This window comes from Macrobrachium rosenbergii, chromosome 42 (assembly GCF_040412425.1).
Source record: "Macrobrachium rosenbergii isolate ZJJX-2024 chromosome 42, ASM4041242v1, whole genome shotgun sequence".
Classification (NCBI taxonomy): domain Eukaryota; kingdom Metazoa; phylum Arthropoda; class Malacostraca; order Decapoda; family Palaemonidae; genus Macrobrachium; species Macrobrachium rosenbergii.
In genome coordinates this window covers 8,092,371-8,112,017 of record NC_089782.1, presented here as the reverse complement: position 1 = coordinate 8,112,017, position 19,647 = coordinate 8,092,371, and the positions used below count along the sequence as shown (strand labels likewise).

Below are 19,647 nucleotides of genomic sequence, written 5' to 3'. Positions count from 1 at the left end.
ATATATATATATATATATATATATATATATATACATATACATACCGTATATGTTTATATACTGGCACATAACTGTCATTGCAGGTAGATACGATGATGTACATAGGAATTCTTTTCAATACACATTCGAGTGTGTGGGCGCACAGATATGTATATCCTGTCATCCCATTTATCTTGACTCTCTCTGGCAAAGAAAAAAAAAAAAACACTAAAAGGCAAGTACTGTAAATGTCACTGCGATAAGGCTGTCGCATCCTGAGAAATCTGGCAGTTATTTCAAGTGTTTCTTTGCTCAATGTCTCTTGTGCTCCTGAACTTACAAATACGTAAAAATTCCATCTGTTCAGATGTTGCTGAGGTGTGTGTTTTCAAGAGCCGACAATGCTGCCATTGGGATTTTAGCTTTGGTAATCTTAGCTACAGGTAAGAGTTTTAAGATTTTTTACTGGCTAGAGCACTTGCCGATAGTAATACCGATGGGGAGAAAAAAATTTCTTTAGATGTAGAAGAATTTTACTTTGAAATAAATGCCATTACAACAAAGGAAAAGATGGTTTATTTGTTCAACTGTGTTTCCCCTAATGGATTGTAATCTACCTATTTCATGTAGCACTTCACATGAAATAATTTTTTGTTGAAGAAATTAAGTGTGAACAATAACAATCAAAACAGTAAAGTAACCATTACAAGACTTCCCGCAAAGAAGAAAATATGACTTGATGCAACAGAAGTTATTGTACCACGAGTTTTACATTTCTAGGGAGAAATTAAAATAACTCAAATTCAAATACAATAGTTTCTTAAACGGCGATTCATATCTATATCTCCTTTGAAGACTCATCTTAAACCAAAACCTTTGTTGAGGAAGTTGCGAGGCTAATTAAGTAGGGTGTCCAAATTAAAATAGATATATTGGCTATTAAGAAAAGCGAGATGTCATATAATATTTATATAGGTCTACAGTGCAGTTGAGTGTAAAACCAAGGCATGTAAAAGAACTTTTCCAGCCACACAGGACATGGTTGATAGTAATGGAGTTAAGTTTTAACAGAAACTGAAAAAAGTATTTCTGAGCATCAGCCACGTAGCGTATTCGAGTCGGCTGTCCCAAGGGTGAAAGAGATGTGTGAGCTTTGAGATATTTAAGAAGAAATTTAAGATTTATTCCTTGAAAAGTTGTAACAGTGACGCCAAAGTTATATAAGAAAAAATATAAACTTGGGCAATCAAACGGGGCCAGACTAATCGTGCACAAGGTGTCATGACGAAGACCCCAAAAATATTCATGTAAGATGTGTGTGATGATTAAGGTAACCGTTTTCCACTTCCGTTTCAATTGGAGTTCACGCGGCAAAGTCAGCTTCTCTTTTTCCCTGCTGTTATACTGTATATTTCATCCTGCTCTAAGTAGTGATTAGTTTATACTAATTAGAGAATATGGTACAGACATAAATGTTCTTTATCAATGCTGGAGTCAATCATTTCATTCATATTTTCCTCTTCAAAACAAAAATGTGATTTCTTTGTCTCCCTTTTATTATTAATGTCCAACGATGATTTACCGGCTTTTAGAACAATACTCATTGTTGAAGTTAATAAGTTTATTGGCATCTTACTTTCTGTGAAATGTTTTCTAGACTGGAGTTTCAGTCTGTATATATTCCCCTTGCACTGATGGATAAAATAACACAAACATTTCTAGGTGCATCTCGAAAAGAAAGACGTGGAAATATCAGTTCTTCAATAAAGGTCTTTGGAATCTGGGAGATAAATGATGTTAACTGAAGTGTTAAGATGAAGAATGGTCAAATCAAACAGACCTTGTCGGATGTTAAAAATGCTCGTAATTCAGAAGAATGAGTAAATTGGAAAGAAAACAACATTTTCCGAAAAGATTTTCAACTAAAGATATTATCATTGGATAACCAGCCACAATATGCAGTTACATAAAAAAAAATTGAGAAAGACTTGGAATATGTCTGTGACACATAAAGAAAAATATAGGGAAGGCTATTTTTTGTATGCTATACAGAATAAGACGAATTATAAGGAAAAGTCTTATAAAGGTTCACAGAATAAAACATCTAGAGTCAAGTTTGGAGGCAAATCCTGTTGGTCAGAGGCGAAACCCTTCAAATTAGCAGTCGGAGAGTGACGTGCTAAAGCAGGTTGACATGAAAAACTTATTCTGTTCGCTTCAGTGATCTGGTGTGAAGATATCTTGATATTTTAAAGTAAAGAACTACAAAACTCTTTTGTGTTGTTTCACTCCAATGTACAATTTCAACAGGAGCCTGCAGCCAGTCATGTGTACGAAGATGTGGAAGGTCTGAGCCTGGTGCTACCTGTCAGTGTGATTCAAGCTGTGCCATTTACAGTGGCTGTTGCACAGACTACAACGACATCTGTCTGTCATGCCAAGACCGTTGTGAGGAACGTTACCTGAAAGGCAAACCATGTCAATGCAATAGAAAATGTCAACGCTACAGAAACTGTTGTTCAGACTATGGAGTCTTTTGTAAAGGTGAGGTTACTTGTCTATCTTCAAGACAGCCCGAGTGATTTACTAAATCTGCAGCCATTTGTTGCAAGTCTGAAGTCTGATATAAGAAAAATGAAGAGGAGACGATTGTGAGCTCTGGTTGTTTTTGACTATTTCTATTTTGACTAATTACTAAACTTCCTAACAATCTCCATGAGCACATATTTAAACAAGTCGTGTATTTTAGAATAATTTCATTGACAAATATGATTAAGTTATAACATAGCTGTATCTGCAAAAGAACATTCACTTTTACACTAAGGGTAAGTAACAAATGTTACTCAGCATCTAATTTTCAAGTAATTGACTAGCCAATAAATGGAAGCCAAAGATTATTACAAACCTGTAGCTTGTCAGAAGAAAAAATGGAAGCACACATCATGAATTTCATATAAATTGACTACGGTGAGCATGATTATGTCATGGTTACCCTATAGATTAACTATTTTCTTAAGCTACCTTCTCTCCTATAGGAGCTTCTCTCCCTAACCTGAGTGACGACAATCCTAATTCCTATCTTGACAGTGGACCATTCAGTTTATTTAGTGACATAAATTGCAGAGTCTGGAATTTTTGCTTTTGCCTTTTGGCTTAGAAATTCTATAGAGTGTTGTAATATTGGCTCTTATAATTTAGTTTCCTGAACACATAGAATAACAAAAATTGTGTTTCATGTTTCTCCATGAACTAGTTCATGATATTAGCTTTGCAGAAAATCATTATCCACACCACCCAGAACTGGAGGATTTTCTTTCCTTTGCCGTAAAACTATGGGACAGTTTTATTCAGAGTAATGCCGATATCAGCAATCAGAGGTTTGAGAGGCTGTAACGCTGCACCCAAGAAAGAGAAAAGCAGATATTCATATGGGGCTAGAGCTTACAAAACAGCCAGATCCAGAGGCAAAGTCAAAAGCTCTTGGGCTATCACATTCAGTTGGAGGAACAATTCAACCAACCCTTTTGATAAGCATTAAAATGATCAACAGCCACCAAACATGTCTTTCTATTATCTTCCGGTTCTTTAGTCTTTACGATGAAAAGACAGTAAAAATTATTGTTGGTTTGGATTGCAACATTTGGATCACAGACAAAAGTTTTAATTCCTGCCACAAACCTGTATGTGCTAATCTTATGGTACCAACACTCATAACAGGATACACTCATAACAGGATGCACTGCAATCACCTTTGCCAGAGGTATGGCGACACATTCAAGAAGTATTGTTTTCTTGAGACCTTGAATAAGCTCAAATGAGTCGGATCTGAGAAACCAAAGTTTCTTTACTTGATAAAATATTTTACTGCCTTGAAGGAATCTGAGCTTACTGAATCATGCACCAACATTCCAACAGAGTTCTTAACTCAGACATGAATGTTTGGAAAAACATCATAGCACCAGAGCTGTTGACGATTTATCCTAAATAATATACTAGTTGACCAAGTGATGCTGGATGAACTAAAGATAGTAAAGCCTTGGAAGTTGTGAGCTTTTTCCCGATATTCATATTTGAGTCGGGTTTCTTCATGAAAAACTTGTATCTGGCAACGGTATGTCGTTAATGGTGCTCTTGTGCTAAAATCGTCTTATTGAGGAATCTTGGTGGGGTGCTGGTGTATGATTCAGTAATATTATCATATAGTCCATGTGTAAAACCACATCACATGACACTGGTGCTGCCTAATCAGTATACGAGTGATATACAATAAAAACGTTACATCATACTTCAAAACAAGCCTAGACAGTAATAATGATAATATAAACATGAACATGGCTCTATACAAAAGAAAGATAAACAGAATCTATAAACGACATGGCAAAATATCAAATAAAAACTGGTCAGTGTGGTAGATGCAAAGCAAAGTTACCTCCAACCATTTGAGCTAGAAGGAGAAAAGTAGTGATGATTTTGAAAATAATGATCACAAGTGAGCATAAAGTAAAACATAAGGATAGTAAGGCAATCTCTTAATAAACCATCAGGCAACCTTGGGATTTCTATTAAGCATGTCTGACACACTATTTGAAAAAAAAAAGAGGAAGAACAATTGAGAAAAAAGCATGCTTAGATTTTCCCTCAAGCAAGGGAACTAATCAAAGTGAGGTGGAAAGGACTACAATACTATCCAAGACTAAAGTAGCTTTCTCCTAGAACTGTTTACCAAACCTAAAGAGGTCTTTACTCTAACCATGGCAGCAAAGGTATCACCCCTTGAACTGCTGAACAGTTGCAGTAAAAATAAAATGTAATGGGAATGAAAGGTGCAATATACTCAGTGCTGCCAGGTGCGTAAAAAGAGAAGAGAATATGTTTACGTATGCAGACTTTGCAGTGTTTATGTAGGCAAAGGAAAGAGCTGTACCTAGAAGGGGACCCAACATCAGACTGTCAGGCCAGTCTTTCAAACATCTGGTGGTAGTCTCTCAAGCAGGTGGTTGGTGCCTTGTCCAATCTACCACAGTGACAAATTTTGGTAAATTAAAAATTTGAGGTTTTCTGATATGTGGCACCACCTGAGTAACCCTTGTCTCTTGGCTTAATCTTTTGCCACTTGTATGTTATCATGACTTTTTTTTGGAGATTGCAAACATTATAATTCAGCCCCAGTTTCTTCAATAGTATTTAAGCCTTGATCTTGTAAGGCTGACAGCCTATAAAACTAGTCTTGGGCACAAGAAACTTTAGGAACTTTATGCTAATTTAAGAAAATGACTGTTTAAAGGACAATCTCTGGAGAGTGGAACCCTCCCTTCGAAAACGAATGCTACAAAAAAAAAAAAAAAAAAAAATAGGTCGATAAAGATTCTTTTCTAGACTTACCAAAAAGATCTGAATTTTTGGGCGCAACACTCTGCAATGTCCATTCCTTTTACCCTTCTCCCAACGAGCAGATTTTTTAAAAATTAGACCAGAACTTATGAGCTACAAGTTAGATGGCTCCTCTTCAATGTGATAATACTAGTCAGGATCATTATCATCTGCACTGAGGTAGAGACGTTAAAAATTTCCTTAAATGTATTTTCAAAAGGTCAAACTATGGTTTTCCATTTGGACTACAAGATCGCTTCTAGGTTTTTGAAAAAGTTCTTTCTTATATTTCCGAAACATCATAATACATTTTCTTGCTCTATAAAATAATCAATTCAAATGTCCACCATTTATGTACATTTCGTTCCAATAATACCTTTTGTGTGAAAAAGTTATTCAAAATATCTTGCTAAAACTTTAATATTTGATAAAACATATCAAACAAAATAAAAACATTTTCAAAGTATTCCATCACTGCATTGTTATTTGAAGAAGAAACCTGAGATTTTATAAATGTCAGCAATGAAACTGTCACCATGAAAACTAAGGCGTAACGTTTTTCACTGGCATCGTTATTGTCAACACGTATTCATGCTTAACTCTAATGAACACGTAAGAGATATGCCTGTATATAAATTGATCGTTCTATACATAATTGCACGCTCACATGTGTTTAGTGAATGATCATATATATATATATATATATATATATATATATATATATATAACACACACAAACGTCCTTTAATATCCAATTCACTCTACCTAGTAATATATTTTCATATATGTTACCAAGGGAATTTTTAGTTGATAATAAGTCCACCGTCCCGTGGGGTCGAACCAGCGACGGACGAGGAATCAGGACTACAGTGACACACTAACCAGTCGGCCACAAGAGAGGGTATATATGAATACCATCTCCCATCAACCCATCGAACTCAGGTGTTTTGCGTTTGGAGACGATATCCACCCCACCTCTGCCATGTTGATATATATATATGACTATTTATCACATCACCGTGATTCATATACAATCAGAAAGCTACAAACGTCCTTTAATATCCAATTCACTCTACCTCGGAAGTAATATATTTTCATATATGTTACCGAGAAGGGGAATTTTAGTTGATAATAAGTCCACCGTCCCTGGGGTCGAACCAGCGAAACGAGGAATCAGGACTTCATATGTTTTCAGTCCATATATATATATATATATATATACTATATATATATATATATATATATATATATATATATATATGTATGAAATATATATATATACAGTATATATATATATATATATATATAACTATATATATATATATATATATTTAAATATATATATATAACTGTATTTGCAAGCGAGAAAGAAACAAGGTTCATATGTTTTCTTTACTGCATTGCGTGGGTGAAATATATCAGAACTATTATTAACTTTTAAATAATCATGTGTAACTGTATTTGTAGAACATCTTTCACCCACACGATAACATATGAAACTTGTTTCTTTCTCGCTTCCCAAAGCGCAGTTAACGTTGAGTTTGCATATTAACGCTCACGAGGAAAGAATGACTGGGTGAGCCTTCAATCTTGTTTTGCTTATGCTTTTTCAGCTTAGCACTTCCCGTTTGCCTGATGAACTCTGCGCCTCTTGTGCGCCATTATCTTGAGCCCTTTGAATGCAGTGGGGCTCACATTCCCAAACAATCTGCCTGTCCTTGTCCATATTCAATTCCGCCTAATATTATGATTTTTGTTAATCCCTTCTACTCCTACTGGACACACTCGCAGCTAATGATACGGGCATGAATACTGGGAGAGTGTGATCTAAAAGGGTTATTACAATTACCTACGGGAAAGATGACCGTTACTTGGCAGAAGTATGTCCAGACCACATGATGAATGAGTTTTATGCACGGCACTGCCACCTTCGTTTTCAAAGATGAAACACTTCTAACCTTGGCTCACCAATCAGACGTCACCAGATGAAGTCCAACCACTTTGCATGGCTTGTAAAAGCTCCTATACAACAATCCACAGTTCAGTGAACACTATTTACCCAGTTGCCAAAAGTTTCTGAATATCTTGCTGAATGGTGTCTGCAGTTCTAGTTAACTCGGAGCGCTGTCCTGCCAGATGCCTATCCATCTTGAAGTAAACGTCCTAAACACTGACCCTGTTGGATTTACAGCCTTCCATAGCACAAAAAATATGGCCCTTGGATCCCTAGCACCACTATTTTCGTGGTTTTTACTATAACTTTTTAAATAAGTTTTGCCGGATGGAATCACCTTATGAAAGTGGAATAAATTCTCAAATGTAGCAAAGTTAACAAAGAAATTCATTGTTAAATCACTGATTGTACATAATTTTTCAAGCCGTTATCTTTAAAACTCAATAATATTTGTCCAAATACTTAACCAAATAGTTAATTTTCCTTTTCCAAATGTCAATCCTTTTGAATTCATAGACATTTCTCGTATTTTCTGCATACGCTATTCTAGGAAAAAGACTTTATCTTGGGTGTGAAATCATTTTAACTTCACATAATCTTCTGGGATGACAGAGTTGCAACGACCATCTTTTAAGATTAAGATTAATATCCATTTAGTATTATTAAAAAGGAGCCATTGCTTAAAACTGGCAGTTACTGTGTGCCCTGGCAAGAATCCATCAAGTAAAGGATCATCTCCAGTTAGAATGATTATGATAATCCTTTTATATAGGATCTCTCTTAATTCACACAGGCATATTCAGATGTGAATGTACATGGGGAGAGAAGAGTCCTAACATTAGGGACTTAAGGAGACTTTAGTCTAACAGACATATATTTGTAGTTTTGAAGAGAAACATACACATTATTTTCCATCTCTTGTGGTCTTGTTTGGGGTTCTGCTCTCTTACCTACACTGTTCCTCTCTGCATTCACGAGCTTTTCAAGCCTGGTTCTTTCATTCATGATTTTTTAGACAATTAAACCATCCATATTTCTACTTCCTTTACAACGCGTACCTTTTCTTTTGTCCTCATTCAGTTCCGGAATTGCTCTTTCTTTGTCCATCAACTTTAATCTTATGGGCATAATCCAAATTAGGATTCTGCACTAAATGAAGATCAAAGGCTCCAGAATGATCACTGTCCATCTTCTCTGTCTTTCTCTAACATTGGTTTTATTCTCCCTGATAGTGTTCAGGTTACTTAAACTTGTCTTGGAGAAGATCATTTAGTTCAAATTTCTCAAAGTTCTCTTAAAAAACTGCATTCTGTTTACGTGATCAAGTTTGTTTCTTTATTACAATTATAAAAGCTTTGTACTGGTCTTATCTATTCTTGTTTGGAATATTGCTCTCAAATTTGGGATGCTTTGTCTTTTGTCCCTCTCCTCAGCGAAATTAAATGAAAGTCATTTCATCTGACCAGCAGCCCTAGTCTTGCTCTGTTGGGCTTGTTGCCACAACTACTAAAGCTATACTATACTGTACATACCCCTTGAACAGGTTTACAAATGGTTCATTAACCCAAAAATATTTCTTGTTTGATGACAGGGAGCAAAAGTCTGTTTTTTAGACCTGCAAAATCCCAACCAATGAACCTTGAAGGCAAATTAAAGCATACAAAATAATGAATTTACTCAGTTGATTGACTATCTATGTTAACATTCAAACGAAATTTTCGTAACATGATATCATTCAACTCATATCAGGCATGAGTTAAGGCATCATTCTGCTTCACTCTGCATAAGCTCACATCTGGGTTGGCCAGTCTAATTGTAAAGGGAAAAAATCTTGCAATTAACCATGCAATATGCCAATAATCAGTTTTTTTATTTCTTGCATATATTTTCTGGACATTTCTATGGTTTTGCAATTTTAACCCCCTACAACTTCGTTCTTCACTCCACACACAACATCGATGATTATAAAAACTGGTTACATTTAATGAAAGCAAATAACTTCAAAAGAATCCTAGGCCACTTAACCCCTTCTAGAACTCCAGAATAATTTATGACTTCCATTGTTTGGGATTTTTTTCTACATATCTAGATATTGACATGGAGCAATGATTAGCCTCTTTCCATCGTTGCCTATTCTGATAGTTTTCTCTCTCACATAACCAACTCTCTTTGCATTTTTTTGGGGTTTCTGTCTGAGCCCATATTCACCAGGGCTCAAAGAGAGTCACTCCATTTCTCGGGCAGCCTCTTAATACTGCACCTATCATGCCAGCACGTCCCGTAATCACTCTGTAGAAATCAGTTATTCTCGGATTCCACTGTTTTGTGACTTTTCGTTCTGCTTCCAAACTTTGGAGCTTTCTTCCTGATTCCATTTCGCTGGCTCTAATAACCTTGAATATTTCAAGAAGACAACAAGCCTCTTGCTTTGGAGATAAGACCCTTCATTACATTCACCCCTATATTTTTGTTCACCTCGGGTCTAGGCCAGATAGGGGCACTGTGAAACACAAAGAGATAAAAAGGGGAATGGAGAGGAGAATTGCGACAAATTTTCCTGAACGAAGCCACTGAATACTTACATATGCAAGGTTTGTATGCACGGCTGACGAGCATTTTAATCAGCTGGTCGACCTTTTGAGACATGCAGCTATCAGTTGCAATTATCATTCTTCTTAATAAGTTTTGTTAAAACGTCAGAAACAATAAGCCATGCTAAAAGAGGTCTTTGAGCAGACCAGTATCACCAGTCCATCCATTTCCTGAACAATGTAGAAGAGCATTTTCTCTAATCAACCAGTCTACGCAACATTAAAATCTCTTAAATGATACACTCATTATATATATGATCTAAAAGTGTGAACACTTCTTCTCGAATGACATAGCACAGATTATCCTAGAACAGGGGTTTTTTTTAATCTTATGTATCCCTTGAAGTCTTTCAGTGTTGGCCACGTACCCCTTACCCACAATGCAGCATCAGGGAGGGTAAAAAGAAATGCGTGGTTTTTTTTTACTTAGTTTATTAAGTTTAAATTGTGTTTATATATGTGGAGCAGACAAAATTTTCAATTAATGAGAGTATGTCACTATGAGGTAGTGTTGACAGGAACTAGTACTTCACAGGAAAACACTATGTGACTGGCTGCTAGCATGCAATACATTTACTAAAACAGAACTATATCAGACAGTTTTCGATCACTGTGGCAGTGAACTAGTATTGCTTGCATCTAGTTGCAACTTGTAACTAGTAACAGTGATAGGTAAGTCACTGTGTGTGTGAATAACATACAAAATAATAAAGCAGAACTAAATCAGACACATTTTTCCAATAACTATGACTGTGAGGTAGTGGTGCTATATACAGCTTATAACTAGACACTCATGGGGAAATTACTGTGTGTGTGACTAGCGTCACTAGCATGCAGAAAATAACAAAATAGTATTAAGAAGGCATTGTGTTCCACTGACTGCGACTAATGCTGATTGTTAAACCTCGCAACTAGTTATTAGTAACTAGTTACTCATTCATAGGGAAGCCAGTGTGTGTGACTGTTTCTTTGCTACCAACAAGTCAATCTTCGGCACAGTCTTTGAAAGAGCCACTCTTCTGTCGTCTTTGACTGCAAGACGTGAGCGTAACTTGTTTTTAATCAAGCACAATGTTGCTCTCAGCTGCTCACAGCGGTATGTAGAAGGAAACATCAGGAGGTTCCGTACACATTTCTTTGCTAAAGCAGAATAAGAACTTGCCATTGATGACCAGAACCTGGTCAATGACAAACTATCGAGAATCTTTTACAGTTGAGTCACTGACAAAGCACACGTAGGCCACTTTCTACAAACAGGTTTGCAGTTATTCAAAACCGAAATATTTTGAGAAACCTGTCACGTACCCCCAAAATTTCTCTCACGTACCCCGGGTGGGTACGCGAACACCAGGCTGAGAAGTTAACTTTCATTATTCTCAGCATTACTAAAAAGATTACATGGTCATTTGGGTTCCATCAGCTTTAGCAGACCAGAAAGCAAATTTTTCTTGTCTATGCTGTCAATATAAGGGAGGGCCCTAAAAATGCTATGTACCTCTCGGAAGTTCGGATCAAAGAATTCTAATTCAGGACAGTTATTACTCAAAAATGAACTGACAAATGGATAAAAATAAAAAAGAAATTAATATATGCAACAAATTGTGTTTTATTCTATAGAGATCTGCTTATTGTTTTCTTTACTTATTGAAAAAGTCATAAAATGCTGAATTGCATTATAATAATAATAATAATAATAATAATAATAATAATAATAATAATAATAATAATAATAAGAAGAATAATAATAAGAAGAAAGAAGAAGAAGAAGAAGAAGAAAGAGATGACAAAGAAGAAGAGAATAAAGAAGAGCTGATACACTTATGATAATGTCACTCTTATTTTTTATCTCGGCATTTGCTCAATAACTCCAGGTTTCGGCGCAATCATCTGGCGCGCCTGAATGGTAATGATAAGACTAAAAAAAAGTGTTGGACAGATGAAAATCAGCTGACCCAGGTGCCCTAGAACTTAACATGACATCAGTCCCTTCACCAATCCTTACATCGGTTCATGCTAGACCGGAGTGTACAGTAAAAACGTTTGGGTTTTTTGCTCTTCTGTTTGGGATGATGGACTTACAGGCAAGGGGTGGTATGAAGCATCGTTTACCCATTATGTCCTCTTGTGCTCCAACTAAGTAAAAATTGGTGGGAAGAGCGTGAAAAGAATAAAAACAACATAAGCAAGAACAACCGCCAGTATGCTGTTGGAATAACTTGACTATGGATATGAATCAAGCACAGTGTAATAGTTAACGTCATGAGAGAGCAGTGATTTCTTTTCCCTTTTTATTTGATATGCTATGGCTTTCGAGAGCAGTCACCGAAACTTTTGAATCTTCGGCTTTAGATAACTTGAATTGACAGTTACTTCGTTGGAATCAACATCCTGTGATTCATTGTTACAGGAATAAGTCCGATGAAACAAAACCTTGCCAGACACTTGTTTTCTGGGTAACACCTGTGGCACTTTTCAGGTGCACGTGTTGAGATGAGTCATAGTAAAATACTAAAGCAGAATAGAAACTCACAGCCGTTATCAACATGCCTACTCGAATAATTAAATAGGGATTTTCATCAATCATCTTCCTTAAAGAGGCGCAGTAACCTTTATGTCAAATTGAAGACTGCAACACATGAAAACGCAGATACTGGTATGTATCTATAAAACCACAGTTCATGTGTGTGTTCTTAGAGATATGTGTCTGTTATATGAGAGTGGTTTCCTCAAATGTAAACAATTTTGAAGAAAAAATGGGTTCAAAGTTTTCATGGCGTTACATGAAAATGGGTCGGATCTACAGCTTATGTAGGCGCTGCGAACGCTGAATTCTGGCTGTGCGGCGGTCACAGAGATGGGCGTGGCTTGTTTCTGTGGAGTTCCCAAGGGCATTAGGCTCCGCCCGCCAGCGCTAGACCGTCACCCAACAGTTCAGGCCAGGCATTTCACGGTAGTCGGTAGCTCATTTATCAGTAGTACGAGGAGTCTGATACGTGGCATACACATCAAGTTATACTGGTCTGTCTTCTTACACCTTCACGCAGTGGTGTGTTAAAGATAACGAAACAAGATCTGCAGTAGTGTTGATGTGATCTTTTCATCCGAGACGATCGTAAGAGCCTGCATTCCAGCTTACTAAAATCAGTGACCCTTCAGAGATTAAATCTGTTTTCTTCCGGGAGTGGAGTTCTTACAACCAAGACTTGCCTGAAACGATGAAGTGGAAAGCGTGTTTGCTGTTGGTGTTCTGCGCCATTACAAGTAAGTAACTTAATAATTGTGAAAGTAGTAAATGGTGAAAAATGAGTATCGTTCATTCAAGTATTGTCATTATCGGGTATCCTTTATCACTGACAATAATATTTTTGTGTCAATCTTTCTCACTTATTGAAGGGATGTGCAAAGTTTTACAGTAGCCATTGATATAAAAAGTCTATAATTGCAACTACACCTAATGACTTTTCCATTAAACGGTTGATTCCAAAACATCTAACATTCCATTTTTCGGCAAATCTTTTGGGATGAGGTACTAGCCTGATACTCTCATCCCCTAAAACTACAACCCACTACAGTCGACCAATCACCAGGTACATGATTCACAGCTTAGGTTATCTGGGGCTCAATGAATTCTTCAAGAAATGGGCCCAAGTCGTTTCCCTTCTGCAGGCTTAATGCCTGGTACTGTGCTGTGCGAGATAAGGTTTGAGCCTGCGTGTCCATGTTATATATGTATATATATATATATATATATACTGTATATATATATATATATATATATATATATATATATATATATATATATATACATACAGAATGAGTGTATAATTATTATGGGAAAAGAAGACTGATGTGCTGAAATGTTTTATTGAATTTCCCAGGAATATACACAGGAACATAATAATCAATAACTTAAACTTCACATTCCGTTTTCATCTACTTCTATGTTGACTGGAAAATTACAAGTGTTTAATTTCTTATATATATATATATATATATATATATATATATATATATATATATATATATATATATATATATATATATATAATACTTGTCTGTTTGCGAATGAAATCAAGCGTAATTGAAGGTGACCAGTGTCGCCCTTTTTGGCTACCGGAAATGTCCACCTGAATGTGATAAGTAACCAGTCTGCAAAAAACCAGAAATTTCTGCACTTGTCAGTGGCAATTTCGACTCTCGTTTCGGTAGCCCTTTAGTATTAGAGATATACTCGTCTTAGTACAAATAAAAAAAAGGCGACCTTGGAGAGTGTTTCATGTTAGTCACCTCAATGCTAGTGGCCCGGGGGACGGCGATAGGCTATTCTTCTCGGGGAGAGAGAGAGAGAGAGAGAGAGAGAGAGAGAGAGAGAGAGAGAGAGAGAGAGAGAATATACCTCTTGTATCTCGTCGGCCCACGCCTTTTCGGCGTCGAGAAATTCCCTATTTGTGAAAAAAATGAGCATGGGATGATCACTGGGTGTGCGTAAGCAAACTACGTCACATATTTCTTATTCGGTGATACTGGGTTTGACTGGGGAGCTCGAACATGGAGCGTTGATATTGTAGCCCCTTTTTTTTCTTTCTAGGTATCAGATTAATAACTTGGTATCTGGTTTAAACTTGAAGTAATGATTCTGATTCTACTTTTAGTTGATATTGTTCCAAATGCGCGCGCGCGTGCACACACATATATACTGTATATATGTGTGTGTATATACATATACATACATACATACATACATACATACATACATATATATATGTACATAGGCTGTATGTGTGTGTACATTTATACATATATGTATATATATATGTATGTATGTATATAAATATATATATATATATATATATTATATATATATATATATATATATATATATATATATATATATATATATATATATATATATATATATATATACATATCTATATATATATAACTGACACTCAAAGAGAATTATAACTGATATGTGCTCCTGCGCTGGCCAGAATTCGAATCGTGGCCTGGTTTAGGAACAACGACAGATAGTCACTTCAACCACCACCCGGCTATCAGTCACTGTCTATCATTGTTTCTAAGCTAAGTCAAGGTTCGAATCCCGGCCGGCGAAGAAACACTTAACAGTTATCATTTCATTTGGGTGTAAGTTATTCCCATCGTATAGTAAAATTGATACTGAATTATAATTATGGCCTAAGTCTTTGAGTGTAAAACAAGTCACTTGTTTATAAGTGACATATTTATATATATGTATATATATACACACACACATATATATGTGTATATATATACACACACACACACACACACACACACACACACATATATATATATATATATATATATATATATATATATATATATATATATATATATATATATATATATATATATATATATATATATATATATATATATCACTTATAAACGCGTGACTTGTTTTACATTCAAAAGACTGAGGCCATAAATATAATTCAATATCAACTTTACTATATACGATGGGAATAACTTACACCTAAATGAAATCATAACTGTTAAGTGTTTCTTCGCCGGCCGGGATTCGAACCGTGACTTAGCTTAGAAACAACGATAGACAGTGACTCTGATAGCCGGGTGGTGGTTAAAGTGACTATCTATCGTTGTTCCCAAACCAGGCCACGATTCGAATTCTGGCCGGCGCAGAAGCACATATATATCAGCTATAATTCTCATTGAGCGTCAGTTATTCCCACGTCAGAGTGAATTCGATATCGATAAGCTTTTTTCGGTCCTCTGTTATCAGTATTACGACAGTGTAGAATGAAACTATTGCAAATATTGCAAAGATGGGAGATGCTGTCTGACGAAATTCGACGTTCAAGTCATCAAATTGTTTCACGATTGATTAAAACGTCTAAGCTGATACTGAGGTACTTTCCTAGGACTAATTATTTTTTTCTCCCAACGTAACGAACAAGCTCGTATCTTGTATGACCCAGAATTGTCTTAAAAGAAAGAAAGCGCAATGTTGCGTTTGTAATTGTCGGAGATTTGGCACATTTCATAGTTGGCTACAATGTGCGCATAATCATGTGCTAAATTTCAGTACGTGTCAGTGCCATACCAATAAGTCAGATATCTATCTCATTTGGTCTCGGTGGCTCCAAGCTTTGGAGAGAATAGATACGTTGTAAGATACAGATAGAAGCGATAATATGCTGCATTAGGCTAAAGCGCAAGGGATCAGAATCTGATGATACCATTAGGCTGACGGGGATGCTTTTGTGCGCATAAGCATAAGCCTGATAAAGGTAGTTCTTTCAATAAAATAAAAGAGATTAAAGAAGATAAAGCCTGTGGATAAATAAAGCAAACTTCCTCATAATTTGTGAAATACAGGCTACACAAGTCAGAGGGCATTCCATGCCAGGCTGTTTCTGTGGTGCGAGTAATTTTGGAAATGGCTTGTGATCTTAAAGGGCTGAAAAGAGTGTACTAGAGTCATGTGGAAGGAGAAGCAATAGGAAGCTGAATGGAGTATTAGGGTGACGGGCTTAAAGGTGATTTAACAAAATCATATCAAAATGAAAATAACTTAATTGGCTATAATCTTGATAAGAGAAGGTAAAGATTCAAAACTCTCCGTTCAAGGACAAAGAAGTACCAGGTAATTATGTGAATCATCGACTGGTTGAACCTCATTCGCAAAATGTGAATTGTAGAGTTGTCAGCGTGTAAATGGAAGGAATTTCGTTACCAGGTAGTCATTAGAAATCGGCCATTGCTTGCGCCATGCAAATTTGTCACCAGTCATTTAGTGTTCCAGATGACGTAGAATGTGGCATAACAAGTACTTTAGTTTTCCCGAAAATGTTGGCCAGTTACGAAATTGCAGTGGAAAGTACTGTCAATGTTGGAACGGAATGTTTCGTGTCTGCGATCTATATTCATTCCGTATATAATATAACAATGACGAGATAAAATACGTTTGGTAAAAGGAAATAAATGGTAAGTCTTCATTTCAGGTATGGCAAATCAAAGATAATGTTAAGAGCAAAGACTCAGGTCGAATCCTCCAAAATCATGTATATTTGGAATCATTGTTCATGATTTAACAAGATCATAAAGGTTCAAGTCGGGAGACATCGTAAGCCAGGTCATTATGGCTCCGGTAGGGAGACAGACGTCACAAGGGCCATTTTAAATATATCTGATTAAAAATGAGTGCGCCAAAAGGTCTGGTTATTATTGGAGTACAGATGTGTTGGTGCACTATCACAAAGGAGTGAACACCTGTACATTATCGCGCACGCACCTTCACTTACTGATATTTTTTCTGTACATCTGTTACGGATGGAACTTGACCTGCTATCCTGTGGCCTGTTAACCTGTATTTGCAATCCTTATCCAGGTCATCCCTTCAGTTCATGTATATGGCATGAAACATAAATTCTTGGGGATGTATTTGACCTTACTTGCTGAACATTCCCCGATTACCCGCGGCTTTTCAGTCATAAATCATATGTGAATGCAAAAAAAAAAATGTTTTGATGATTAAGACTACTGAACATGTCTTTTTCATTTGTTGTTTTATATTTTTTGCTTTTAAATTGATCACTTGCTTTGTGCCATAGTCAGTAACGGGTATGTTTTTTTAATGTTTTCAGTGATTTTAATTAATTTCCCACTGAGGCAATTGAAGAGAACTGTTCAGTGAGATATCTGATAAGCTAATGCAACATGTTGAGTGCTTAAACAAGTTTTTTATCCAGTATCTTAAGCAGAGTGAAATTTACTTAAATAACTAGCATCTAAGATATTTTTGTAATGATATTTTCCATGTTTACCCCAGCCAATCGTTATAGAAATCCATGTAATTTTTCATGAGTCAGGTATAGCTTGTAACTCACATTTGTTTTCGTCCAGAGGTGCCCTGGTTATGCCTAGCACCTGTGAATATTTTACCTAATGATAAATGGACGAGGCAACTCGCCTTGCATCGAAAATCGAACCAATTAGTGATATAAATATTTCTGCGTCCTTTGTGAATTTCTTAGAACAGTCAAACCTGATGTTGCGGGATTCATTTCTGCAACATAAAATAAGAATAACCATGACATCGACCGTGACAGAATTGTCTTCATTGCTTTGAAACTTGAAGTAACATTCGGGCACAACTTTTGAAATCTGCAATCGTAAGACGGAAATCCAAGATGGCACCCAAGACGGTTACCTATAAATAAAGTAGCTATTGAGAGGTTTTTGACGGTGCTGAATTGATTTATGAAGGTTTCTAATCGATCCAATAACATTATATTTGACCTTTGCATTTCCAGCTTCTATATAAGAAGAAAACTATGACTTGTTAATCTATATCAAGTAGCATTTGAACTCCAAAGAAAGAAACCACCTTAATCTGTGTTTTTGTCTACAGATAATGGTATACAAGGTTTGTAAATGTCACTCAACTGGTTGTATTCAGTGTACTTATGATTTTGCAATATTGATCTCTATGTATGTGCCTTGCCTTTTTCATAAAATTCAAACAAATTTCCTGCAAAAGCCTCACTAAAAAGCGGTACCACTTAGACAGCAGAAGTCGAAATACTGTTTAACCCATTTACAGTGCAATCCAATAATTCGATTAGTAAAAGTAGTGGTGGAAATGTTCTCTTTATGTATGACGAGTTGGACATTTGCTGAATCAAAAGACCTACAGGAATGCGAAACTTCACCGCAAAATTTAGCAGTCAGATACCTGACACAACGGAATCAATCGGCCTGAAAGCAGGCAAAAGAATCCTCCGCCTTCGAAGGTACTCAATAGTTTAGTTGTTGTATTCACTGAAATAAAGTACGAAGTGAAAGAAATATTGAGATTTATAGACATGGGGCCATTTTGAACGCTATTTTGAATTTCTGGTTTGCAGCAACATTTCGTGACCTTTGGGTAATAAGCAGCATAAAAAGGCGAATGCTGACTGAATACAGCATCATTTAAGGAGCGATACATAATTACGTAAGGTTTATTTCACTACTAATTTACATTGCAGAAATACCTCCTTATTATCAAGAAGTCAGCCTAACTGCTGCTTCCAAGGGAGATCCTTAATGCAAATCTCAAAAGGTTTCAAAGGCAACGAGACTGTCCTGACCCTTCTCAAACGACCATTATGATTCATTTGTTGGACTTCTTCAGATATTCATGGATGTAATCGGGGAAGTTCGTCTACCACTTCTACAACGCCCGCTCCCGTAGAAGAAATTTTCGAATCGGAAACAGCTTCTACGGTGTCGCGATCAGGTTCTGGAGGTAACGGAATGTCATTTCGAGTGACCTTGATGCACTGGCACCACTGCGATTCACCTCGCTCATGACTCATTGCAAATCATCAACAGAATGATGTTTCATGTTTCCATCGGATGGCTTCTCAAAAAAGATCTCAGACTTAAACTTTATTGGTTGAAGTGTTGCCATGAAGTGATTTCATTTTACGCGAAGCTTTACACCATGTTTTTCTTATTTCTGAAGTCAGGGAACATTTGTGATCGTGAGTTATTTCGGTGAGTATTTAAAAGTAACTTGAGAAGCCGACAAGATGCAAACAGTTTGAGTCATGTGGTTTTTCAGCGTGAAACAAAAGGCTCAGATTAACTCACAATTCTCCATGATATATTTTTGGATGTTACAAGCGAAACAAGCTTCATAACTGCACGCAGGTGTATGATACTGTTTTTCAAGCACGTGTTATTTATTACTTTTTTTATATT

General features: G+C 36.2%; 1 protein-coding gene across 4 annotated transcripts in view; it reads left to right on the top strand.

Annotated features, from left to right (window-relative positions):
• Positions 1 to 225: 225 nt before the first annotated feature.
• LOC136827929 (endoribonuclease CG2145-like) overlaps positions 226 to 19,647 on the top strand; it is a 34,590-nt gene continuing 15,168 nt past the window's right edge. Inside the window, exons 1-2 of one of the 4 annotated variants that reach the window (XM_067085388.1) lie at positions 226 to 422; positions 2,290 to 2,523. In XM_067085388.1, the coding sequence (XP_066941489.1) occupies positions 347 to 422; positions 2,290 to 2,523 (310 nt within the window). In that variant the 5' untranslated portion in view covers positions 226 to 346. Of the gene's footprint in view, positions 423 to 2,289; positions 2,524 to 12,493; positions 13,156 to 19,075; positions 19,190 to 19,647 lie in introns of those variants that run through there. The other 3 variants (XM_067085389.1, XM_067085390.1, XM_067085391.1) reach the window with 3 other exon arrangements.